Genomic DNA, 24,834 nt, shown 5'->3' with positions numbered 1-24,834 from the left:
GGGGTCCTTGGATTGAGTCCTCCATCTGGCTCCCTGCTTCTTGGGGAGACTGCTTCTCCCTCTACCTCTGCCCGCTACTCCTTCTGCTTGTGCTCTGTCAAATAAACAAAATCTTAAAAAATAATAAAAATAAAATGTAAGGGCATCCCGGTGGCTCAGCGGTTTAGTGCCGCCTTCAGCCTAGGGCCAGATCCTGGAGATCCAGGATCCAGTCCCGTGTCGGGCTCCCTGCATGGAGCCTGCTTCTCTCTCTGCCTGTGCCTGTTCCTCTCTCCCTCTCTCTGTGGATCTATCATGATTAAATAAATAAAATCTTTTAAAAAAATAAATAAAATGTAAACCTCCTTAAAGTTTAATTCTCTTTGAAGCCTGTGATTAATAATTCAGGCTCACAGCTTTCCTGTGAATTCTTCCTTCCTATTAATGTTTTCCTCAGCCAGGCCCGCTACTCATTCAAATCTCGGACTTTCTCTCTTTTTTAAATGAGGTATGCCTGTAATTTATTATTCAGATTCCTCTGCAAGATTAAAGTCTTTTTCACATATTATTACCATGCTCCCTGTTCTTGGTCCTCTTTTCCAAGTACTCATTCAAGCATTTTCTTACCTCCCAATTGAGGTCATTACAATGACCAAAAAAATCTCAGAATGCTGCGGTGTTTGTGAGATTCCTTAAGCAAGTTTATCAAGACATTGCATTCTTCAGTGTGCAAGTGTGGAGATAAGCCAGGATGCATCTTTAGGAGATCATGAAGTAGAGCAGAACCACCTTACTAGAGGCCACACAGGGGCCAGGCCAGCTCCAGGTGGCAGCGAAGGCTCCTGCACTCTCCACAGCTAACCCTGCTGGCCTGGGCCAGCCCCTGTTGCTCTCCTAGACTTTCTCATATTTAAAGAGAAATGATAAGTTTCTGCAACATCCAATTTTGCTTCATACCACAGTGTATTTTCATTCACTTACTAATACTAACATACTATACATACTATACCACTTAAAACTTCCGTTTCTGAGCAGATCTCAGAAGATGTTAATATCCAGAGAACCTCAAGGAAAAACTCCTCGATATATTTAAACCAGTCTGCCTTTTCTCCTCTATTACAATTAGGAATATTTCCAGATCAAAGTCTTTTCATTTCAATTTACACAGCAGGTAGCACAGAACAATAATAATCCTTTTTTGGGGAGCAGGGGCAGGTAGTGGGTTACTAATAAAGACAAAATTACAGTCAACATTACAAAACACTGGTAGCAGAGTTCATTTACTGGCTTTAGTGCTTAAGAAGCTTCCACGCAGATCCTTTTTCTAGTTATTTGCAGAATTAACATTTCTTACATCATTATGCCCTTAATAGGACAGGGTAACACTTTAAAATTCTTCAGATCCAGTGCTAAGAACCCTGGAAATGAACAGGCTAAGATTTAAAATTGCTTGACAGGAAATAATTTTTTTTTTTTCTCAGTAGGTCAACAACTATCCTCAACTTTTCTGTTGAGATAGTCAGATTATCACAGTCTAACAGAAACATATCTATCATTTTCCAGCAGTCTTGATAAATCAAATTTATGCTGACTTAAGTTACAGCTGCTTCTAGAGTCAAGAATCTTGATGCAGTAGAAAAAGACTGTTATCATCAGAACACAATCTCCATAAATCAACTGTTAAATCGGCAGCACTAAGCAAATATTCAAATCCACAATGTCGAAAGCCACAAATGGGAAGATTGGAAAATAATGAGAGTTAATTTGGCAGAGAGGAAGATGCAAGCTAGCATTTCTTCAAAGCTTATACATTTTGCCTCATTGTCCCTCTACTATGAATTGTCCTAAGTCTTAAGAAATCTCCCAGGGGTTTGTTTTCTAAATTAACCCCAACAGTAACTTAAAAAACACCAAAATCCTGCTTGAATCTTTCATACCTCACCTCTGAAATTAAGATCCATGTAGAGTTCCACAAAGCAGCTGGCTGCCAAGGAGGATATCGAGTTATCTCTAAGGGGGCACCTGGGGGGGCTCAGTCAGTTCAGCATCTGCCTTCAGCTCAGGTCATGATCTCAGGGTCCTGGGATGGAGCCTGCTATCTGGCTCCCTGCTCAGTGAGGAGTCTGCTTCTCCCTCTGCCTCCATGCCCACTGCCCTCCCCTCCCCCACCCCCAGCCACTTGTGCCCACACACTCTCTTGTGCTCTGTAAAGAAAATAAAATCTTTTTATATATATATATTTTTTTTATTTATTTATTCATGAGAGACACAGAGGGAGAGAGGCAGAGGGAGAAGCAGGCTCCCTCCCAGGAGCCCAATATGAGACTGGATCCCGGGAATCCGGGATCAGGCTCTGAGCCAAAGGCAGATGCTCAACCACTGAGCCACCCAGGTGCCCCAGTAAATAAAATCTTAAAAAAAAAAGAAAAGAAAAAAGCTAGGTGTATTTGAGGAGACAATTCCTTGATGGAGGGAACTAAAAGCCTGGGAATATTTTCAGAGTCAGTAAACAAGTATAAAGGCCTTTGTAGGGATCCCTGGGTGGCCAGCGGTTTAGCGCCTGCCTTTGGCCCAGGGCGCAATCCTGGAGACCCGGGATCGAGTCCCGCGTCGGGCTCCCGGTGCATGGGGCCTGCTTCTCCCTCTGCCTGTGTCTCTGCCTCTCTCTCTGTGTGTGTGACTATCATAAATAAATTTAAAAAAAAAATTAAAAAAAAAAAGGCCTTTGTATTCACAACAGTTCTACTCGTAACACAGTATACATACATGGATATCCACCACTAATCCCTATCAGATTTCAAGCTGGAAGAGGGCTTAGAAACGAGAAAAATGAGACCAAACTGGGTAAACGACTTTCTTAAAATTACGCAGAGGGGAAACTGCTGGTCTCCTGACTTCACTGCATTCCCTCTACAGTATAGCTGCTATTATTTTTCAAGCAACTCCCCCAGTTGAGTCAAATGTCATTTCAAGGGGCAAGAAATCATCTAAGTGACACAGGGGTATTCTCCAGGGCACGCTTACACTTGCAGGAGTCTCAACCATCCATCCCGTTCCCCAACACCCTGTTGCACACAGCACTACTGCTACAGCAAAAGCGACCCAAGCGGTCTTGTACCCCTTGGGTCCTCTCCCCTCTCATCTTCTCTTTTTGTCTGTTTCTTTTTGTTTTTAAGCCCCTACCTTCCCCCCCCCCCCACAACATACAAAACAAAAACTCGTTCAAATCATTTTAATAACCTCGATCTGACCCAAAATGCGAAACGATTCTAATTAGGTCCCTTAAGAGGGACGCTACCATCACTGCTTCACAGGAGCAGGCTCGAAGGCAACGAGGACAGCGGGTTCCCAAGCGCAGGGGTGCGGAGAGTCTGAAGGGCCTCTGGTTTCGGAGGGTCCCTGAGGGGCAGCAGGAGACGCGAGAGCTGAGGGACCTCAGAGCACAGGGCGCGGCTGCTGGGTCATCAGCACCTTGAAGCGTTTCTTGACGGTGACTCGGTGGCGCGAGTACTTGTCATCTGGGGAGAAGCGAGCGGGGTGCGCGGAGCAGGTCTGCTGTCCCATGGGGTCAAGCTTCTGCCCGAAGGAGAAAGAAAATGTCAGGACGGGAATGGCGGGAAACCCCCCTCCCGAGCGCCGACAGGGAGGCGGAGGCCGGGCACAGGCAGGCGGCGCACGACAAGGTGAACAAGCAGGCGGGAGGCGGGCGCCCGCAGCGGCCGCCCCACGCTCCTCCGCCGCTCGGGCTTTCGGGCTTTCCGGGCCCCTCCCCCACCCCGGCAACCGGGGGCGTCCCCGCCGCCGCTCCCCCCTGCCGGTCGGCATGGCTGTTTGCCACCTGCCTCCTTGTCTCACCTTAAGCGTATAGACCCGCTGCCCCTGCTCGTCAAGGTAGTACTGGAGGAACATGGGCACGCGGCACGCGGCACGCACAACGCCCAACGCGGTCCGCAGCCCTCGTGGAGACGGTGTCACGTGCCTGCCGAGCTCCTTCCGGCGCGGCCGGTAGTGTCTCTCGGGGCATGCCGGGAAGTGTAGTCCACTGCGGCCTTTCTCCCGCTGACCGGGAGGGGGCGAGTTAGTGCGGGATTTGGCCCAGTTGCAACCCAGTTGCAATCTCGCAGGCGTCGGCTTCCAAGTTGTTGCAATTTTGCGGGCGTTGCGGGGCACGTGGAGTGTGCCCACTGTGTGCAGGACGCTGCTAGGCGCTGGAGGGGGGTGGGAATGAATATGGCTTGAACTTCGATGCAGGGATCCTGCCCCTACTCGAGATGCGCACCCATTTCACAGGCAGTGGGTTTCTGGGGCCTGTAGAAACAAAGGCTCCGGGATGCGGAGCCCCTTTATCTTAGGGTACAAAGAAGAAAGTTTTCCTCCCTCCCCTCTTTTCCACCCGGTTCCCCCGTCCGATTCTAAAGTATTGGCGGCAAAGAGTGCATGACGGGTATTCGGTGTCAGGTGCAGCGCAGGAGCGTGCAGTTACTTTATGAACCTGGCGAAGCGCATTGTAGTGGTCGGACCCAGGTTCAAACTCGGGCCTCTCCACCACCAGTCCGGCGCCCTTTCTTGTAGCGGTGAGTAACAGCAGCAGCACGGTACGATGCACCTCCGAGGGTGACTTCGGTTTTTTAAAAGAACGTAGAAATTCTCCTTATGGGACTCTGAGCTCTTTATGACAATTGGAGCCCAGTTATCATTACATTAGAGATTGTTGTTGCAGTGTTATTTACAGCGGCAAAAGCATTGGGACATTTGTTGATTTTGATTTTGTTAATTTTGATTTTCTCGATTAATTTTATAACCGAGAAAAGCCTGAAAGGGTTTTTCTTTTCTTTCTTTCTTTCTTTCTTTCTTTCTTTCTTTCTTTCTTTCTTCTTCTTTCTTTCTTTCTTTCTTTCTTTTTCTTTTTCTTTCTTTCTTTTTCTTTCTCTTTCTTTCTTTCTTTTTCTCTTTCTTTCTTTCTTTCTCTTTCTTTCTTTCTTCTTTCTTTCTTCTTTCTTTTTCTTTCTCTTTCCTTCTTTCTTTTTCTTTTTCTTTCTTTCTTTTTCTTTCTCTTTCTTTCTTTCTTTCTTTCTTTTTCTTTCTCTCTTTCTCTTTCATTCTTTCTAAGAATATAGTCTGCACTTATTTGTAGTTGCATAAAATATCTCTGCAAGGATTCACAGGAAACATATTATTAGTTTTCTCTGGGATAAAGAGCTTGGTTCCAAAAAGAAAGAGGGAGGGAGAGAGAGAAGGAGAGAGAGACATAGAGAGAAATCAGTTCCAGAGGAAAGAAGTGGGAAGGACACTTGCTGTATATTCCATTTTGCATAGTTTGACTTTAGAACGGTGCTGATTTATTTCCCGTTTCAAAAACTAAAATCAAAAAAAAATAAAACTAAAATCATTTAACAAAACCTTTAAACAACAAAATAATTTAACAAAAAAAAAGACTTTTTGGTTTTGGAATTTCAGGCTGAATGGCAGTTTTGGATAGAGTGGTGCTTTTCAGCCAAGGGTAAGCTGAACCTTCTGTGGACTGCAGGGCTGATGGTCATGGACTGTCAGGGACTGCAGAACAGCTTTGTAAGGACATGTGCCACAGCCAGATGCCCAAGGTTTCTTTCTTTCTTTTTTTTTTTAATTTTTATTTATTTATGATAGTCACACAGAGAGAGAGAGAGAGAGACAGAGAGGCAGAGACACAGGCAGAGGGAGATGCAGGCTCCATGCACCGGGAGCCCGACATGAGATTCGATCCCGGGTCTCCAGGATCACGCCCTGGGCCAAAGGCAGGCACCAAACCGCTGCGCCACCCAGGGATCCCTGCCCAGGGTTTCTGAGACAATCCTAGTTTCAAACATTCCATTTATTTGATCCTTAGATACACAGACGATATGCTCTGAATTTGGTTTAGAAAATATAGGCAATGTTGAATTTAGTTAAGGGTCTGCCACAACCTATTCATAGGAAGTCGGGTACAGAACTGGGTAGGATTGGAAGGCACAAAACTGTATATATTGGTGAAGAAACGTATAGGTAATCGAGATGTAAAGCTGTATTGTTGGGAATCAAAAAGAATTTATAAATTGCCCAAAAAAGACATAATCAACAATCAAGTTGCTCTGGTCTGGCTTGGGGGGCACTCCTGGTTACCGCCTGCGTCCCGGAGACCCTTGGAACCTCTCTACCTGTGTCCCAGCCCCCCTCCCCTCCCCCACTGCAGAATGCCTTGAGTCCTAGATTCTCATTCCGTTCTGATCTGGTCTTTATCTTCCCTTCCTTGGATCCCTATATCTACTGGGGCCAGGTTGCCCTCTGGGTCCTGGACCCAACTGTCTCATTCTGGAGGCTTCCGGACAGCCACAGTTAGTGTCCACACCTGAGAGGATGGCTTCGGATGGAGGTAAGTCTGCCAGCAGTGGGAAAGGTCCTGGGGATCTGCTCATGTCCTTGGGGATTCAGATTTGACACTTTACCCGGGGACCAGCTTTTGGGGCTGACCTTGAGGGATGTAAGAGCACTAGAGCCCTGCAAAGCCCTCTGTCTTGGGGAGGCTGGGGAAGGAGACTGTACCATTACCATGGAGATTAGGGGATGAAGAGGGCCTCCCCGGAGGCAGATCGAAGCCCCTCAGAGGAAGGTGCTAGAGTGTAGGAAAGGAATGGCAGTTAGCAACTTGTTTCTTGGAAGAGGGATCTCTCCAACGTGTGTTTGTGTGGCAGGGGCAGGGCCGTGTGCGGCACAAGTACTGCAGGGAGGGTTCAAGGGGAAGGTCCAAATCCCCATTTCTTTGGGCAACTGGAGCCTGCTCTAGAATGATACCCTGAGAGCACTGGGCTGGAGCCAGTCTCGATCTTGTCGAGTGGGGTGGGTGGAGATGTTAGCTGCAAAACTCTTCCCCGCGTCATCTGTTGCCTCATCTGTAGAGCAATGTCCTCCCAAAAGTGAGACTGGAAGGTACCAGATGGGCCTCTGCTCAGAGTCTCGTGGCTCCTTTTCACCCTGGTGATGGCTCTCTTGCAGTTGTGGGGCAGCTTCCCTTGTCCTCCCAGGCCTGGAGACCTAGGTATCTCCAACCACAGTGAGAGCTGGGGCTTCCCTGAGATGCTCTTGGCTTTTCAGGCCTTTAGTCCTGTTTCGCATTGTGGAGAACTCCCAGGCCTCTGCTCTGTGATCAGGGTGATGAGTTGTCCCCTTCATGGTCAGGGAGTGGACGCTCAGTGTGGTTAGTTTGCCCGGGGAATGTTCTTTAGTAGAGGGGCAGAACACTTGTATGAAATTGGGCAAACCACTTGTAACATGGTGAAAAATCTCAAGACGCATGTCCTGAGGAATCACGTACACATCTTATGTATGTGCCCTTGGGTTCTTAGGCCAGAGTCCACGTGGGTCCCCAGCACACACTGTGGTTAGGACTTCACTGTCCCTCCTTCACAGTGGAACCTAAATTTCTGCTCTTAGGCGTCCGAGCAGAAGGACTGCAGACAGCCTGCGTCACCAGACTGTAACGTGTCCTGCAGCTGCTTAGAGCTCTGGAAACCTCCCTTCCTAGACCGCCCTCACAGCGCTTGTTTCCTGGTCCTTATCTGTAGTCATTCCTGGCTGTTGTGTGACAAAATTTCTGGAAACCAAACATCTAATCCACCCACTCTATCCAGGAAACAGTGCCTGTGTGAGCCGTGGCGGGGACCTCAGAGCCGTGGGGCGCGGCGCTAAGGTGGTTTGAACGTGTTTGGAGTGGGTGGGACGGGTCCCAGCACTTTGCGCTGGGTGCCGTGTGTAGGGAGTGTGAGCCCAAGCGCCCAAGGGTCACGCAACTCCTCTAGGGCAAGCACTCTCACCCAGGAGTAAGGGACGTCAAAATCCCTTTCGGAGGACAGTTGCCAACGCTGCAGGGTCCCCCAGCACACCCTTCCCTCACCTGTTGGGGGCGGGCGCTCTGAGTGCAGGGACTAAGTGGGATTCCAACGACCCACCCTCTGGCATCCTCTGCTCCTCCTCCATTCCCTCTTTTTCTTCTCATCTCAACAGCACCTCCACTGCCCGGACAGGATGTGACCCTGAAACCCGGTGCTGCCCTGTGTTCTTTCAGTGCACTCCCCTTCCCCCAGTCTGCTCCTGGCCCACCAGACCAGTCCCCCTGGGAGCCGCCTCCACAGCCCCCCCTGCCTCCAGCATTCTCTGCAGGGAACCCTCTGGTGCTCTCTGCTCTCCCTAGCCCATTGTTGGTGACAGGGGATGGGGGCCCTGGGCCCACTGGGGCTGGAGTCATTGTCAAAGTCAAGACGGAAGGGGGGCCGGTGGAGCCCTCTCAAACTCAGAGTTTCATCCTCACTCAGCCAGCCCTCAGTTGGATCGCTGCAGGGGCCCCTGAGGGTCCTCCTCCCCGTCAATTCGTGACAGCCCCTAACGTGAAGACCCTTCTGCCCACCAAAGCCATTGGGGTGAGCCCGGAGGGCCTCGCGGGCCTTCCTGCTCAGGCTCCAACACCAGCTGCCCAACTGGCCTCCGTCGTGCGCCCAGAACAGGCTTGGCCAGGACCACACGGGGCAACTGGAGAAGGAGGTCCTTCGGCCGCCCAAGCCAAGCCGTCACTGGGTGACCTCTCCTATACCTCCAAAGGTGTTTATGAGAACTTCCGTCGCTGGCAGCGCTACAAAGCCTTGGTACGGAGGCACCTATCTCACAGACCTGATGCAGAAGCCCTTTCCTGCTTTCTTATGTAAGTGGGGAGATCTGAGGTTACTTGTGCTAGCACTCCCCACAAGGAGTGCTTTGGGGTGGAGCAGGGATTGTGTGATTTAGGGGTCTTTGAGGGCAGGTCAGGAGGGTGCTAGAGATACTCTGTGAACAGGAAAGCATAAAGGTGCTGCTGCTGCTGCTGCTGCTGCTGCTGCTGAGCCTGTTTACCCACTTCCCAGGCTATATAAGCCTGCAGGTGTCTTCTCTCCAGTGAGCCTCACAGCCCTGAGTTCAGGCGGGCAAGCATTTTAACATAATCCTCATTTGTAGAGGAGAAAACTGGAGCTCAGAGGTTTCCTGTCGAGGAACCGTAAGTGGAGCTCAGGTCTCTGGCACCTCATCTGGGGGCCTTCCCATCTATTTTATTACTGTCTGACCTCACACTGAGCTATCCAAACCAGCAGGATGGGTGTTGGGCCCTGACCCTTCCTGGAGAGTGGAGGCTGCCGTGGGGCTGGGCGCAGGGTGTGCTGCCCCCGCCCCCCACTGCCCCCTTAGCTTATTCAGAATTCCAGTCGGTATAGTAGGCAGGTGGTAGAGGAGCCTAGGGACCCTGGCCTAGCCTCCGCTGCTTGTGGGACTGCTGATCCTGCACGCCCCACACTGAGGCCTGAGCCCAGTTTTCTCATTTGGAAAGGGGCTGGTTGTACCTACCTCAGAGGGTCGCTGAGATGATGGAATGAGTCAGCATCTGTGACGCTTGTAGCAGGGCGCCTGGCGCGGACCGGGCCTCATGGAGTGGCAGCTACTACCATCAGTACTGTTGTTACAGACGGGCAATGTGGACAAGGGGAAGAACTCCCAAATGGCAGGGCTGCCTGTGAGTGGATGCCTAGCAAGGGACCTCGGGGTCAGGGGCTGCCTGTGGTGTTCAGAAGGCCGAGTGACTAGCCAGCTGTCTGGGGAAGCTTCTCCTCTTCCCACCCAGACCCGCTGCCTTCCCCACCTGCACGGTGCTCCCGGCATCCTATGTCGACCACTGTGTAACACATACCAGGTTTTACTGGGCTGGAGAGACAGGTGTACTGTTCCTCAGCCTCTGGGCTCCTAGAGGAGTCTCCCCCTCCCCCAACTCTGCAGTGAATACCTCTAAAGGCTCCCCCAGAGTCTTGGGTGTAGACCACCTTCCACTCCCTGCTTTCTCCAGATGGCCCTGGGTTCTCGTGGAGCCCAGCAGGCTGCATTTCTCCCTCCTGGCCTCTCCATGCCCTCTGTACTCAGGGGCCCCAGGTAGGGTCTCCTCCAGAGTACGATCCAGATTCTTGGCAACAGTCGCCCGGGAAGCTGGTTGAATTCGCGGTGCGGAGATCCTGGGGCCCTGGAATTCCTTTTTTTTTTTTTTTTTTTTTAAAGTTTGAGGTTTGTTTTTTTTTTTTTAAGATTTTATTTATTTATTCATAGAGATGCAGAGAGAGAGAGAGAGAGAGAGAGAGAGAGAGGCAGAGACACAGGCAGAGGGAAAAGCAGGCTCCAAGCAGAGAGCCTGACGTGGGACTCGACCCAGGGTCTCCAGATCACGCCCTGGGCTGCAGGCAGTGCTAAACCGCTGCGCCACCGGGGCTGCCGGCCCTGGAATTCCTAATTAAAACATGCTCCAGGGATCCCTGGGTGGCGCAGCGGTTTGGTGCCTGCCTTTGGCCCAGGGCGCGATCCTGGAGACCCGGGATCGAATCCCACGTCGGGCTCCCGGTGCATGGAGCCTGCTTCTCCCTCTGCCTGTGTCTCTGCCTCTCTCTCTCTCTCTCTCTGTGACTATCATAAAAAAAAAAAAAAAAAAAAAAATTTTAAAACATGCTCCAGCAGGTGATTCCAGGCATGTGCTTGAGGATGCAGGCAGGTCAGAAGGGCAAAGATGAATCAGGAAGAGCTTGAGGAGTATTGACAGTGGACTGTGTGAAGGGCATCCCAGAGGCAAGAAGACACTTGAACACCAATAAATAAAAACGCCACACAGCCTTTCATCCTTTCATTAGACATTCATTTGGGTCAGGGAGTGCCTTTTTTTTTTTTTTTTTTGAAATTAAGAGCCTTTGGGCAGGGTTAAGCCTACTTTACCGTGAATCCACTGCTTTAATAAGTGCTTTAACACTTTTATATTATATTATATTACATTATATTATATTATATTATATTATATTATATTATATTATAATATATTATAATAAGTGCTTTAACAAGTGCGTTCTTCCTAATGTTTAGTCAAGGGTGGCACTGTGAGGACTGGGGTGCTTGATTTCAAACTTTGGGGGTGGCATGGGCAGACTCAGTCATCTGATCTTGAATGAGATTTGAAGATTTCAGCAGGAAGAAAGTCCAGTGTGGTCGATGGATGGATGGGAGGTTGGGGGTCTGGAGGTCCAACAAGCGGTGGAGCGTGACAAGGATCGGGAGGCAACTTAGATCTACTGAGGGACAGTGGGGTATGTTGAGGTGTTTGTGAGGACGGGTGGATTGGGGGTCCACTGTGGAGCATGACTGACCTGATGGGGGTTTTAGCCCCGTGTTTCGCTCCCTGGCTCGGCTGAAGCCTTCTATGACCCTGGAGGAGGGACTGCCAAGGGCTGTGCAGGAGTGGGAGCACACAAGCAACTTTGACCGGATGATCTTTTATGAGATGGCAGAAAAGTGAGTCTGAGCAACCCCCATTCTCCTGAGGGGTTCTGGGCGGCTGAGGGACAGGGGCATGGGTGATTATTAAAAGGGGTGCCAGGAGGACTGGTGTAGACTAAGGCGGGGCCTCCTGGATTTTCACGGCTTCCACCACCTTGACCCTCGGGTTTTCCTGTCCTCCCTTGGAAGCTCCCCCTCCTTCAGATCCTGAATCGTACAGGTCCTTGATACTGAAGCTCCTAGAATGCGGTTGGGGTCCAATTGGTGTAAAAATGCCTTGCCAAAGGGACCTACCCATGGGGAGGTGAGCCCTCCGAGGCAGGTTCTCTCCTGTCTCACTGACCAGGTAGCTAGTGGCTGCTGATGCAGACCTTGAGACCACTCCTCCTCTGGAAAAACCGCCACAGAAATCCCCATTATCCCAGGGAGAGCCTGGTGCGTGTAGAGCTTGGTCAGGCCAAGGTCCTGGATGCCCACAGTGGTCTTCTGGTTCTCCATGACGGTCTCCTTGGTTAAAGAAGCAATTCCGAGGAAAATTAACCCTTTCTTCTGAAGCTTAGTTTCCATTTCTTCCCTTGTAGACCTCTTAGAATTAGTGTTCCTGGCCCCCCAGGCCCGGCCTCAGGACTTGGGTCTCAGCACTGCCTCCTGGTGGGAAATGCCTTGAATTGCAAACCCCCCGGCATTGCTTTAGGATTTCAGGCATCTTTTGTGGCTGTTGGTGGAGGCAGACGGAGGAGCCAAGCCGCCTAGCCAGGCTGGCAGTTGGGACCCTGTTGGGCCTTGGCCGGAGGCTATATTAAGGCTGTATTAATTGCCGCTGGATTCACTCCATGATGCTGGGTGAGATCAGGGATGACATAGAAGTGAAAGCCGTGGCTGTGTCCTGGAGAAGCCTGACAAGCTCTAGAGCGTTCATTTATCTCAACAAGTTTCCAAGTGGTGGCTGCTGGTCAGGGATGTTGTGGGGCTTGCCCAGAATGGTTATTGGGCTCTCTGTGAGCAGCGCCCTCCCGGTGTCTGGCCTCCTCGGCACTGTCCAGGCCTTCCTCACTCTCTGCAGGTTCCTGGAGTTTGAGGCTGAGGAGGAGATGCAGATTCAGAACACGCAGCCGACTAGTGGGCCCCAGGGCCTGCTGCCCGCAGCCCCTCTGAAACTCGAGCCCCCGGGGCTTGTGGCCCCTGAGCTCAGCCAGCAGCCAGGTGAGGCTCCCCACCTCCAACAAGGGCCATGGACCAAAGGCTCAGAGGGGGTGTGCACAGAGCAGGCGTGCATTGGGGGAGGCGGCGCCCTTGCTTCTGCCCTGAGGCTCCACACAGGACACGCGTGCACAGCAGGCTGGGTCTCTGGGTCCCTTCGTCCCAAACTTTGACCTTGGCCCAGTGAACCCATGGCTCTCTGAGTGAGCCGTATGTGACTGCATAATAGCTCCTCTGCCTGGGAAGTGGGGGCTGGGTCAGGACGGCTCGGAATCTCAGGGCTTCCCAGATGCCTCAGTGCTTCTCTGAGAGCCTCCGGGCCTCTCCCGGGCCGGGCCTGCTTCAGGCCGGGCCCAGCCCGGGCCCAGCCCGGGCCCATCAGGGCGAACCCGGATGGCTGCCCCAACTGACCCGGGGTGGGAGGCGGAGGCCACGGCCCCTCCGCCTCTCCCCATCCCTCCCCCACCCCTCTAGTGGACATTCCCAAGAAGGTGGCCCCCAGGGCACGCGCCCCCCGCCGGAGGCAGCGCAAACCCCAGAGGCCTGTGGTCCCTGAGGCGCCCAAGGAGGTCCCGCCGGAGGCCGTGAGGGAGTACGCGGACATCGTGGAACAGCTGCTGGGGGCGTCGGGCTGCAGACAGGACGACGAACAAGAGCAGCAGCAGGACGAGGAAAGGATGTGCCCCGACCCAGGCCTCCTCAGCTACATCGACGAGCTCTGTTCGCAGGAGGTCTTCGTCTCCAAGGTGAGCCGAGTCCGCAGGCTGCTTTCTGGTGGAGCCGGGGTGGAAGGCCCCGGGTTGGCCCGAGGCAGTGAGGAACTAGGCAGTCTTCCTGCTGAGAGGTGGCTGTGACCGTGTGCCACTGGCAGTGGTCAGGGTTAATGACAGCCCTGGGTGGGCTGGTGGTGGGGTCAGGGACACGTGGCTCCTGTTGAGCCTGTCGCTTCGCAGGTTGCTTCCCATCAGGACTCGCATTGTTTTTCCCGTGTTCCCCCAGGTGGAGGCTGTCATTCATCCTCGATTCCTGGCCGACCTGTTGTCCCCAGAGCAGCAGAGGGACCCGTTGGCCTTAATGGAGGAGCTGGAGCAGGAAGAAGGACTCAGCCTTGCCCAGGTACACCTGGGAGGTAGAAGTGTCCCAGTAGGAAGCTTGTGTGACTATGTCTAGCCCTAATCTGTCCTGGATGGTGGAACTCCTGGAGATGGACGGCCCCGGGGTTGGGGTTCAGGTTCAGGCCAAGCAGGCAAGACATTGTGGACACTCAGGGATGGGGAGCAAGTGTGCGGGATCAGAGCATGGGGATGCAGCCCATGGGGGCAACAGGAGCGGTGGCATCTGCTTTTGGTGCTGGGACCCGTGCCACTTGCTGGCATCCCTGCCCTGCACAGTGCTGTCTCCTCACTGCCCCTGAGAGAGCCCTTCTCCCGGCTGCCTGGGAGACCATGTCTCCCTGTTCTCCTTCTAGCTGGTCCAGAAGAGGCTCCTGGCCTTGGAGGAGGAGGATGCGGAGGCCCCTCCTAGTTGCAGCGGAGCTCCGTCGGACTCTAGTCCCTCTGGGTCGGACGAGGATGAAGATGGGGGTGGGCGGCTTCGGCCCTCCCCTGGGCCTCGGGTTGCTGGGGGTGCCGTTCACTTGGGAAAGGCTGCTTCTCCAGGAGAACAGGGGGGAGAAGTCCAGGGTGGGGAGCGGGCTGTCGATGGCCTACAGGAGGTGCACAGAGATGGGAATGCCGTGCCGCCCCCCAGCAGCTGGGACCTGCAGCTGGACCTTCCAGCTCCACAGGGGCCTCGAGGGTCCAGAAACATGGAGAAGAGAGGGACCAGGAAGGTGACAAATCAGATGTCCCCACATGGGGTTGACCCTCTGGGAGGTGTCATGTCACTGGGGCAGCCCCTGGTGGTCGACAGAATTGCCGAGACTCTGCCCCTTTGTTGGCAGGGAGGCCCCCCACCTGACCCGGGTTCTGGTTTGGGTGTGCGACTTGTAGAGCTGGCTCCTCTGCAAGGACGAGGGTCAGAAGAGCAGGTCCTGGGGCTGCAGACAGGACAGGGGCTCGGGCGGCCTGCAGTGCTTCCTCAAGACATGGAGCCGTGTGCAGTGCCCCAGAAAGGCTCTTCAGGAGCCGTGTGGGGGGAAGGCAGAGATCCTCCGGGGCTTTCCAGTTGCCATGAGAACCCGTCCCCCAGAGCGGCTGGTGACAGGGACGGGGATGTAGTCTCCCTCAGTCCGGGACTCTGGCTGAGCAGTGAGCTGGCCGCCGCGGGCTTGGAGCTGCCCTTACAGATGGACGAGGTCACAGAGAACTTCCACAGCGGGGAGAGTGTCCCTGAGCATCGGGGGGGCTGCCGGGCAGGGGGCTCCGGCGGCAGCAGGTCTCAGGGTCCTGGAGAAACCGTGGCACCTGGAGACGAGGGGGGCAGTGCAGCTCCCTGCGGAGGCACAACTGGCACATGTGCCCCGCGGAAGGGGGACGACTGCAGCCCGCTGGGCCCCCTGGGGACCAGCAGCGCATCCCTGAGGCCCGGCGTAAACCCAGAACCGGGCCCTGAGGCTGCGGGGGAGCCCAGTGGTCTGTGGCCGCAAGGATGCCCCCCTTTGCCCGAAGGTAGGCCCAGTGCCCCCGCCCCGGGACCTCCCAGGGGAAGCCTTCAGCCCGCGGGGCCCGGCCACGTCCAGGTGCTGGGGGCCGCCCCGGGGGCGCGGAGCGGAGGCCGGTCCCGTTCTCCCGGGCTGGGAGCCGCGGGGCAGCGCGTGCACCTGCCGCATGTGGGCGAGGCCCGCGGCGTCCGGGGCGGGGGCGGGGGCCGGGGCCGGGGCGGGGCGGATGCAGACCCCCGGCAGCCTCCGGCCTCGGAGTCCTTCCCGGGGAGCCGGGAGGCTCAGGCCCAGGGGCCGCCCGAGGCCGCGAGTCCCTGCCAGGGCCTGGGGCGCCCGAGCGCTGGGTGGGGCGCGGGGGCCGCGCTGCTGCTGACGGGGGCCCGTCCCCTGGGTGGACCCCGCGGCTCTGCGGACGGGGCCAGAGGGGGGGCGGGGGGCGGGGGCCCGGGCGAGGACCCGGGCGAGGACCCGGACGAGGACGAGGACGAGGACGAGGCGCTCTCCGGCTTCGCCTGCCTCCTGGCGTCCAAGCTCAGCCTGTCGCCGCGGGACCCGGCCTCGACGGGGCGGGGGCCCCTCGGAGGCCGGCGCGGCCTGGCCTCGGGGGCGGGCATCCTCGCCCCGGCCCCCGCCCCGCCCCCAGAGGGGCCCGGCCCTGGCGCCCAGCGCGGCCTCTGCAGGGACGAGCCCCCCGCGCGGACCCCGCAGCCCCGCAAGCGGCGCCGGGACAGCCTCGGGGGCGGCCGGAGGAAGAGGCGGCGCCGGAGCCGGTAGGGCGGCGGGACCGGGCCGCCCCGTGCCCCCGGGACGCGGTTGTACGGGGACGAGGAAAATAAAGATGTTGTGGTTGTTGGGAAAGGCCTGCAGGTGCCCTCCAGGTGCTCTTCCGCGCTCGGGGCGGGGGCACTCCGGAGGGGCGAGGAGCTGCGGGGGTCCCGGCCCGGTCGGCACCTCCAGCCTCCGGGTCAGCTCACTCCCTGACCCGCTCCGCCCTGGGCCCTGGGCCGTCCCCAGGGACCACCTTGTCTCTCCCCCACCACACCCAAGAGCCCAGGCTGGACCGGGGCACTGCCTCCACGACAGGCCACTGCTATTGGGCTCCCTTGAGAAGTCTGTAGGATGGAAAGATGCCTTTTTTTTTTTTTAAACCTATCAGATCTCTGGGTTAGAGATCTAATTTCCTAAATAGAATTAATTTTCCGTGACTCTATCTAGACAGCACCTTTCTTAGGGGGAAGTCTTGTTTCTTTCCCCCTCCCTTGAATAGGCTGGACGGAAGGGGCTTAAATGTCCTCAATGCATCCACCCCCTGGGCAAACAGGGTACCGAAGCTGCTCTGGGCTGCAGGGCGGATGCGGTAGCTCCGGACATTGCTCTCTGCTCCTGGGGGTGGGGGTGGGGGGGTGGAGGGCTGCATTCTCAGTAGGATTATTAAATATAAAATGGTAGCTATTTTTTTAATCTCTAACAAGGACAGAACAAGAGGGAATAGGCCAAAAAGAGGTTCCTGAGGAAGTCTGTTAAAACGTACATGTATATAGAACACAGCAAGCACACTAGGGCGACAACAGAAGGGGGGCTCCAAGAGCAGAATGACCTCTGCAGGGAGGACTGCCCTGGGGAACCTCAGGCTCTTCCCACCGGAGCAGGCAATTATTAGTCCCTTTTGTTCCCAGCTGGTACTATCAATGTAACAGCCTCATTTTTTTCTTAAATAGATATAGATATATATTTATATTTATATATAAAATAGTTTCTTACAAAAAAAAAAACAAACAAAAAAATCAACTTAAACAACAATAACGAAAAAATCAAGCAGGAGCAGAAGTGGGCTTGAGGCCCAGAGCAGGCCAAGGTGAGCTGGGAGGCGGAGGTGCTCAGTCACCCTTTGGCTTGGGCACTGGCACAGTCCCATTGGCCAGAGCAGCGGGGCTGCTGGGGAAAGAGGCATGTGGCTTCCGGGACGGGCGCAGATAGGTGTGGAGGAGTGTCCCGTGGAGCGGGTCATGGAGGGAGAAGTCCTGGAACTGACCTGGACACATCAGTGAGACAAGGAGAAAAGTAAACCGATCCAGGAAGGTGGGGGAGAAGGCAGCCTTAGTCTTTGGGAGTCGGGGTGCCCTGTCCTTCTCAACCTCTACTTCACTTCTCAAGTCCAAGCTTCCGTCCTCCGCCTCCCGACAGGGAACGCCCCCTCAGGCCACCGGCTCTAGTGTTTCCCCACCCCTCCCAGGGGCTGGTGGTGGCAGAGAAGGCTGTGACTCACAGAGGGAAAGGCCTTGGCGGGGTCCCGCCTGGCACAGCTCGGCATGCAAAGTCGCAGCGGCAGGGCGGGGTGACCCCAGCAGCAGGTGCAGGATGGTGCTGAAGCCGTCTTTGTACAGCAGCCGGCCTGCCTCCTCCACTTGCTCCTCGGCAAAGAGCTGGCACACAAGGGACCAAGTCAAGCCCAGTCCTCACGCCCCAGCCTCAGCCCCACAGCACCCTGCAGGTTGGCCTCACAGGCTCCTCCCCTCTCCCGTCTTGAGAGGACAGAAGAAGGGCCCCCTGTCTCCCCTGCCCCTTCTGCCCTGGGCCCTTTGTGCAGAACTAGAAACTGCAGAGCTGATGCTCTTGCCCTGTTCTCAGCCAGGCCTCAACGACGACTGGAGTTCTGTAGCCTAGATGGGGTGGCACTCGGGTGGATGCTGAGCGCTTGGTATCCAGAAGCTACTGGGAACAGTACCCCACATAGGCCTCTTGGGTGGATCGGCACGGCCACCGCATGTCTCCCACCCCAATCCCGCCCCCGACCCCCCTGAGACCTCAAAGGCCAGGCGCATCAGCTCCTCCAGGCTCCTGCCCCCATCCAGAGCTGCCAGTGCCAAAGCCACGTCTCGAAAGTCCACCAAACCCTCGGCATCCTGGAGGGAGAAACCCGGGCAGCATGAGGACCAATCCTGTGTTCTCCCTCTTGCCCTGGATTTTGGTTCCTCCCTCTCCTCAGCAAGCACAGAGATGACCTGGTGCCTGCTTCCCCCGAGATCTGTGAGCTCTAAACTCTCCAGGACTCCTCATGGGTTCACTCATCCCCACGCCACCTGGTGACAAAGCTTTCCACAGGGATCTCCCGTAAATGTGAGGGAATCCCTCAGGAGTGAAGTTGTTACCATCAGTGTCTGACGTACCCGGCACTGGAAAAACTGGTTCTCCGCTGACTCAGCCTACCCACTGGAGAACTGGTCTAGCAGACTAAAAGGGGGCCACTGGTGTAATTCCCTACCAAAAAACCCAAGGACACCTGCCATGGTGAAACCACGCCACTCCAGTTTTGGCTCCGCTCTCTACAGGCGAGGTGGAGAAGCTCCCCCTGACAGTCTGCCCTGAGCCAAGGAATCAGCGCCCCTGGCTCACTCTGAGGATGCTGAGAACCACAGGGAGCTCTTGGAGGCCAGTGGTAGTCATTGGCAAATGTTAAGAATCTCCTAGGATTATTATAATGCAACAGGAACATATGGTTAAGTCCCAGGAAATCTATGGAGTGCCCACATTCTTGGGATAGCTCAGGAATCCCTCTGAGAAGCCGTGGGTTACTCTAAACAAGCACTGCAAAGACTGGAGTCTCACACCCATCGCCGTCTAACCGCTCCATGTTTTCCCCTCCAGAGGTTACCTTCCCAGCCAACTCCTCCCTGCGACCCGGAGGTGCCCACAACGTTGTACGGTCCCCCGTCTCTGCCAATCTCCTAACGTGGTTTCAGAAACTTAGGGTCCTCACTGACCAATTATTTCTCCATTATTCCTGCCACAGCGATTAAGACGTTGCTCGTCAATGCACCAGGTACTCCATAAAAAACAAGTCTCCCGGTGGAGCTCAGGGGAGGAGCCAGGGGAGGACAGCTCAGGGGAGGAGCTCAGGGGAGGACAGCTGCTGTGAGAACACCCTGTGCAGCTTCCAAGCCGGCCACCTCTGCGGCCAGTTGGACAGCGTCCTTCTAGCCTGCAAGTGTCAGCCGCAGGGCAGGGCCTGGGCTCTGGCCCGTGTCCCAGCTCCTTTACCTGCTGGAAGTAGCTGAAGGCCCCAGCCGCTGTCTGCGGGTCAGAGAGCTGGAGCTGCTTGGCAAACTCCTCCTGGTTGATTCTCCGGCTGCGGCCTGGCTCTGCCCCGGCATCCACACAGCCAGGGGACAGCCTGCAATGGAGCAGTGTACTCAGCAGCTTCCTGAACACACTGCCCGGGTCCGCAGCCACCCAGCACGGGTGTACCTGTGCTCTCCTGATAAGGACTCTGACTCCCGGCCTCTGAGAGCCAGGCCTCTTTCCTCACTGCGCTTATTCCACAGCTTTCGCTCTCTTTTCACCTCCTTCCTGTATTCCGTTATCTTAGAGACAAATTCCTCTACCTCCCCACATGCTTTTTTACAACTTGCCTTCCTTCTTCCCATTTCTCTCTTCTTTCTTTTCTCCCTCCAGAGGACTGTGCCCAACCCTCCGTTCAAGGTCACTTACCCGGCCTTCCGAAGCACCTTTCCCAGTTCCCAGAGCTGTGGCTCCAATGCCACCTTCAGCCGGCCCACCACAATCACGGGCAAGCTGCCTACAAACTCACACTCGGTGGCTGGAATGCCCAGGGCCCTATGCGGTGGAGGGCAATGGAACGGGGGTGGGGTGGGGGTGGGAAGGGGAACAAGGCACGAGAGACATTACTGGATCTGGGCTGCCGCACACGGAGGAGACCAGGCCTCTGAACCACCCTGAGCCCAGCTGTTCAGAGCCCATCCCCCAGCCCACGCCCCCACCCTGCTTGGAACCTCAGTCCTTCACCTGCCCTGGCCTTCCGATGCCACATCCGTGCTATAGGAAATAGTCCATGGGATACTCACTGTGCCATCACCCTCTGGACGTTGTTGGCGTACAGGGTGGGGTTCCCGCTCTCCTCTGGGCTGGGGTGGTATACAGGCAGGAACTGAAACACGCATGGCTCGCTCTCATCATGACCTCAAAGCTGTGGGGGACCACCCCCCCCTTCTCCCTCCAGGGGTTCAGCCTGGCAGTATGGGAAATGTGGGGAGGTATCCTACCTCCACGTCCACAATGCTGCAGGGCTGAGAGGCTGTGAGCCACAGGACCTTCAGTCTAAGAGAAGAGAGACCTCAGATGCTCAGCAGTCTCTAACCAGGGGGCCTCCCACCCTAAGGAGGGGGGTGGGAAAGTTCCACCCACTCATGTAAAGTGGCCCCCTAACCATCTGGTGGGCTGGATATGTGCACAGCTGGAACACACAGGGCAGGGCCCCCTAACCACCCGGTGGGCTGGGCAGGTGTGTAGCCAGGACACAGAGGGCAGGGCCAGAAGGCAGGAGGGCAAGAGAGAGGCTGGCAGGGACGGGCTGGGGATGACCTGCCAGGGACAAGGTGTGAGCAACGGCAGAAGAGGTGAGGCAGGCCTGCTGGTTCCCAAGCAGGGCTGCAGCGGGGAGACCACTTAGAACATGGCCGGTGAGTCAGAGGAGCTCGAACACGGCAGAAGAGTTGCACGGGGGTGGCTGCAGGCACTTCGGGATCGTTTGGAGGGGAGAACAAACCGGGAAGCAGGCACCCCCTTCTCTAGAGTAGAGGTCTCTCAATGTGACAGTGACGAAGGTCTGTCTGCCTCGTCTGGAGACTGGAAGATGGGCCAGGACTTCTCTGGGGGCCCTGCTCCCACCCTCACCCCAGGGACCCCGAGACTCACACTCCAGGGCCCCTCCATGCCCAGCTGGTGGTATCCTGAGGAGAAGCAGATGCCAGGGGACACATATGTCACTTTTCATCCCGGCTGAGCCTCCTCGGGGAAAGCTCCCCACTCCCCAGGTTCCCGTTCCCAACCCGCAAACCCATCCCACCGCCACAGGCAACGCTGCCACTGATTAAGGGCGGATGCGTGCTCCCCGCATCCTCCCTTGGACTCAGACTCACCAGACTGTTGGGGTATTGGATGAGGACGGGCTGTACAGGAACCCCGGCGATGAAGGCTCCTGAATTCCAGTCCCACCCCCCAGCCCCAGACAGAGGTTAGTTCATGGAGGCAGCTAGAAAGCAAGAGTGTCGGGTTCTGGGGGCGGTTCTGAAATGACGTCTGGTCTGGCTCCGCTTCATTATAGTTTTCTTTCTGACTCCCAGAGACGTCTCAGGGTTGGCCAGGAAGTTCCCTCTCTTCCTTACTGTCGCTGTGCCACTTCCCGGGCCATTCTAGAGTGCCCTCCAAATCTGGGGCTCCTTTTTCCTACAGCCCACCCACCCCCATCATTTTATTCACCTGGCTTGAACTTGAGCAAAGCCTTCTTGTTGGAACACGTGCCCTCAGGAAAGAATAGTACCTGGGGGGAGAAAACCCCTGGAGTGAGCTGGGATGGCCTGAACGAGAGAGCGGGAGAAAAGCCTGTCTGGGAGCACATACAGGGGAGACTGTGACAGGCTTACCCACCTGGGGCCACTTGCCTCCGGAGGTAGCCCGTCTTCGGACCTCCTCCACCACTCTGCGCCGAGACGCCGGGTCATGCCGGGACACGAGGATGGCTTGGTTGAAGCGAAGAAGGGCTGGGGTCCAGAGAGAAGAGGAGTCACTGGATTCCTACCCGGGGGCACTCAAATCCGCAATCTCTCTGCTCCGCAGTAGGAGGCACTCGCTTCTCAGTGACCTCTTTGCCCTGGAGACCCTCCTTTCACCGTGCATTTCCTTGAGGCAAGTGACCAGAGGACCTCCCAACACCTGTGCGCACCAGCCCTTGGGTACTGAGGGGTATCCATTTGCATCTCACTCGCCAGCCACAGGCGATTTCCCTCCGGACCTCTCCCTTCCCTGGAGGCCCATGATTCTCTCCAGAGCATCTCGGATTCCTGCCCTTTCTGGCTCAGAGTTGTCAACTCTTCCGTCCACCCCTCTAGTGCTCTCTCACCTCCAATTACAGGCACGGAAAGGTTCTCGGCTCGGGACACAACCTTGGGCAGGTCACAGGGCAGCAGAACGATGGGGTCAAAGAAAGTGGAGTGGGGAGCAGCAACAAGGACAGGGGCCTGAAGGCGAGACGCCCGCTGGCCCCGGACACGAATTCGAAGGAAGCCCAGCAGGAAAAAGAGCAGGCGGCTGAGGCCCAGCACCCCATTGTGGCACACAGTCCTGCAGGGCAAGGCCAGGCATCAGCAGAGATGTGGTCCTGTCCCTCATCACCTCCAGGCTTAGGCACCCCAAAACACAGCTGCCCTTGCCTAGTCCTCCATTCCCCTGCCAAGGGGCTGGAGCCGGCCTACTTGGGACAGTCGGGGTGCACCACTGAGCGCCGAGGCCCTGGGTACTGGGTCTGAGCTGGGCTGACCCATGCTACCTGCCCAGGCTGCGGAGCAGCACCTCAGAACCCTTCCTCCCTTTCTTCTCAAGGAGGGAGAAGAAAGGGTAACACGGAAGCAGAGAAGTAGGGTCTCTGGGGGCTGAGCCCCACTTACTTCCTCCATCCAGTAATTGGCTCCTGCAGCTGCTCCTCCGTAAGACCAGCTACTTGCAGCCAGGCGAAGGGCCAGAGGAGAAAGAGGACAATGAAGGCCAGGAGCACTCGGATGGGGGCCAATAGTGCCCCCAGGAGGCAGAACTGCGGAGGGTGGGAGAAAACGCCCCTTCAGGACTGGAGGCCCAGGCTCCGCCGCTTCCTTCTCGGCCGGCACCGGGGCAGGGGCCAGCCCCTGTGCATCGGGAGCCAGGGGCGGTGGTGTGGGCACCGGCGGGGACCCACGGTGAGGAGGAGACGCCCGGAACGGCGACAGGATGAAGGGTTCACGGGATCCGACAGTATTTTTCGTCATCGGACGCCTCCAGCCCTGGGGGAGGCCGTTCGGAGCCTTCCATGATCCGTGCGGAGGCGCCCGGCGCGGGGCTCAGCAGGGAGGGGCTGGAGACAGGTGCCCCCCCCCGCGGCGCATCCGCAAATAGCTCGCGTCCAGCAGCAGCCAGGTGCGCGGTTCTGCCGCCTCGGCCCCGGGGCCCTGGGAGCGGGCAGAGGCTTGGGACACGCGGGGTCCGCGTCCTGGCCCCGGCCGACCCGGATCCCCTGCGCGGCGCCCCCCGGGGACCGGGGCGGGGGGGGGGGGACGAGCACCTGGGACCGCAGCGCAGTCAGGGTTGCCAGGAGCCGGGTGGCTCCGGGGTGCCCCGGGGAGGGCGCCGTCAACACGCCGAGCCCCAGGAGCCCCAGGAGCCCCTCGGGGCGGGGGGAGCGGACCCCGGACACTCCCTTCCCCGCCCGCCCCCACTTCCTGCGGCGGGGCCCGCTCGGCCGCCCGCCCCCCGCCGAGGTGCTGCAGTGCGGGGGCGGCGGGGGGGCGGCTCGGCTCGGCCCGGGCTCCGGGGCTGCAGACCTCCTCCCTCTAACGGAGCCCCCCCCCCGCCCCCATCCAGCCCGTCGGCCCCGGCGTCCTCCGGCCGCACGACTCGGCTCTCCCGCCCCCGCCCGCCCCCGCCCGCCCCCGCAGGCCGGTCCCCGAGCCCCCCGCCCCCGCCACGCGCTACCTTCGCCCTCTGCAGGCGGGAGAGGCGGAGCTCGTGCACGAAGGGGTTGGGGGCGGCCGCGGGCTCGGGGGCGGGGTCGCGGGCCCCCGGGCTGCCCCGGCTCATGGCGGCGGGACGAGGCGGCGGCGAGGGCGCCGCAGCCCCGACCCCGGGCCCGGGCCCCGCTCTGCAGAGCAGCGGCTGCGGCTGCCGCTCCCGCTCCCGCTCCGGCCGGGGCCCCGCCTGCTGCCGGGCGCCGAGGGGCGGGGAGCGGGCGGCGCGGCCGAGGGGCGGGGCCTGCAGCGCCCGGACGCCCCGGCTCCCCCGCGCCCGCCCGCGCCCCTGCGGCCATTGTTCGGCGGCGGCCGGGCCCCGGGGCGCGTCCCCGGCGGCCCCGCGGAGCGTCCTGCGGCCCTGCCGGGCGTCGAGGTCGCCGCGAGAGCTTGGGGCTGGCGCCGCCGGAGGGGAGCGGGGCGGGCCGGGGCTCGACTGGGGAAGGGCGGGTCTGCCCCCCGGTCCGCGCGCTGCCCTCGCCGCCCCCGCGACCCTCGGTCCCGCCCCCGCCCCCGCGGGCTCCGGCCTCCTTGCACCGGTCGCGGCGCCGCCGTGGCGGGAGGACTCGGGGCGCTCGTGCCCTCTGGCGGCCGCGGGGACTCGGCCTCGGCCTCGGCGTCCGCGCCCCGCCCCGGGCCCCCGCCCCGCCCCGCCCCGCCAGGTGCCTCCCCAACCCCGACGCCCGGCAGCCGGGAGGGGCCGTGGGGACCGGGGGTGCGGGCCCGGGGGCCTCCCGCCCAGCCCAGCCCTCGTGTCTCCTCCGCGGGCGCCCCCCGGGTCTGCGGCCTCCACGCTCCAGCTCCGAGCCGGCTCGGGACACGCGACAAGCGGCAGCGCCGGGGCCACGGGGCGGGCGGGCCCCAAGGATGACGCCGCGACCGGCTGGACGGAGCCCTCGGTTCGCCCCGCGGCCCTCAAGCTCCCGGCGGGCCGCGGGGGGGCTCGGGCCGCCGCACACATCAGCCTCGCGCCGGAGGCCGCAGTCCCCCGCGGCCGCCCCAGGTCCCCTCCCCCTCCCCTCCCCCTCCCCCCGCCCTCCCGGCCCCATCGCGGACGCGCCGGATCCCGACCCGCGCCCTGGCAGCATCCGCGTTCTCGGGGAAAGAGCGGGGCATCCTAGTCAGAACTTAGGCATTTCTTAGGCATTTCTTAGGCTCTTGGAAAAG

At 57.8% G+C, this 24,834-nt stretch overlaps 3 protein-coding genes across 3 annotated transcripts; 1 reads left to right on the top strand and 2 right to left on the bottom strand.

Annotated features, from left to right (window-relative positions):
* Positions 1 to 3,196: 3,196 nt before the first annotated feature.
* NOP10 (NOP10 ribonucleoprotein) lies at positions 3,197 to 3,971 on the bottom strand. Its single transcript, XM_025998321.1, has 2 exons — positions 3,835 to 3,971; positions 3,197 to 3,555 (listed from the first exon to the last, which is right to left on the bottom strand). The coding sequence occupies exons 1-2, from the start codon at positions 3,886 to 3,888 to the stop codon at positions 3,415 to 3,417; spliced, it is 195 nt and encodes a 64-aa protein (XP_025854106.1). The 5' UTR covers positions 3,889 to 3,971; the 3' UTR covers positions 3,197 to 3,414.
* NUTM1 (NUT midline carcinoma family member 1) lies at positions 3,887 to 15,973 on the top strand. Its single transcript, XM_072738119.1, has 8 exons — positions 3,887 to 3,984; positions 4,438 to 4,553; positions 7,996 to 8,686; positions 11,203 to 11,331; positions 12,380 to 12,519; positions 12,991 to 13,262; positions 13,516 to 13,632; positions 13,985 to 15,973. Exons 1-8 carry the CDS (start codon positions 3,887 to 3,889, stop codon positions 15,890 to 15,892), a joined length of 3,471 nt encoding a protein of 1,156 aa, XP_072594220.1. The 3' UTR covers positions 15,893 to 15,973.
* Positions 15,974 to 16,556: 583 nt separating this feature from the next.
* LPCAT4 (lysophosphatidylcholine acyltransferase 4) lies at positions 16,557 to 23,848 on the bottom strand. The gene is made up of 14 exons (XM_072738173.1): positions 23,636 to 23,848; positions 22,579 to 22,721; positions 22,035 to 22,255; positions 21,563 to 21,675; positions 21,395 to 21,455; positions 21,055 to 21,113; positions 20,831 to 20,865; positions 20,179 to 20,233; positions 19,981 to 20,063; positions 19,607 to 19,732; positions 19,157 to 19,289; positions 17,923 to 18,021; positions 17,385 to 17,541; positions 16,557 to 17,150 (listed from the first exon to the last, which is right to left on the bottom strand). The coding sequence occupies exons 1-14, from the start codon at positions 23,738 to 23,740 to the stop codon at positions 16,996 to 16,998; spliced, it is 1,545 nt and encodes a 514-aa protein (XP_072594274.1). The 5' UTR covers positions 23,741 to 23,848; the 3' UTR covers positions 16,557 to 16,995.
* Positions 23,849 to 24,834: the final 986 nt, after the last annotated feature.

Source organism: Vulpes vulpes, chromosome 15, assembly GCF_048418805.1.
Source record: "Vulpes vulpes isolate BD-2025 chromosome 15, VulVul3, whole genome shotgun sequence".
Lineage (NCBI taxonomy): Eukaryota > Metazoa > Chordata > Mammalia > Carnivora > Canidae > Vulpes > Vulpes vulpes.
Note: the sequence above shows the minus strand (reverse complement) of the source record. Positions and strands in the feature narration are given on the sequence as shown.

Excerpts from the sequence above, each read along its gene's own strand:
- NOP10 (XM_025998321.1), bottom strand. The coding sequence starts at position 3,888 with ATGTTCCTCCAGTACTACCTTGACGAGCAGGGGCAGCGGGTCTATACG. Across the intron at positions 3,556-3,834 it reads AGCGGGTCTATACGCTTAAG|AAGCTTGACCCCATGGGACA; the intron begins GTGAGACAAGGA and ends TCCTTCGGGCAG.
- LPCAT4 (XM_072738173.1), bottom strand. The coding sequence starts at position 23,740 with ATGAGCCGGGGCAGCCCGGGGGCCCGCGACCCCGCCCCCGAGCCCGCG. Across the intron at positions 19,733-19,980 it reads GTCCAGAGGGTGATGGCACA|GGCCCTGGGCATTCCAGCCA; the intron begins GTGAGTATCCCA and ends TCCACCGCATAG. Across the intron at positions 17,151-17,384 it reads CCGCCAAGGCCTTTCCCTCT|GTCAGTTCCAGGACTTCTCC; the intron begins GTGAGTCACAGC and ends TGATGTGTCCAG.
- NUTM1 (XM_072738119.1), top strand. The coding sequence starts at position 3,887 with ATGGGCACGCGGCACGCGGCACGCACAACGCCCAACGCGGTCCGCAGC. Across the intron at positions 3,985-4,437 it reads AGCTCCTTCCGGCGCGGCCG|GTGCAGCGCAGGAGCGTGCA; the intron begins GTAGTGTCTCTC and ends ATTCGGTGTCAG. Across the intron at positions 12,520-12,990 it reads TGAGCTCAGCCAGCAGCCAG|TGGACATTCCCAAGAAGGTG; the intron begins GTGAGGCTCCCC and ends CCACCCCTCTAG.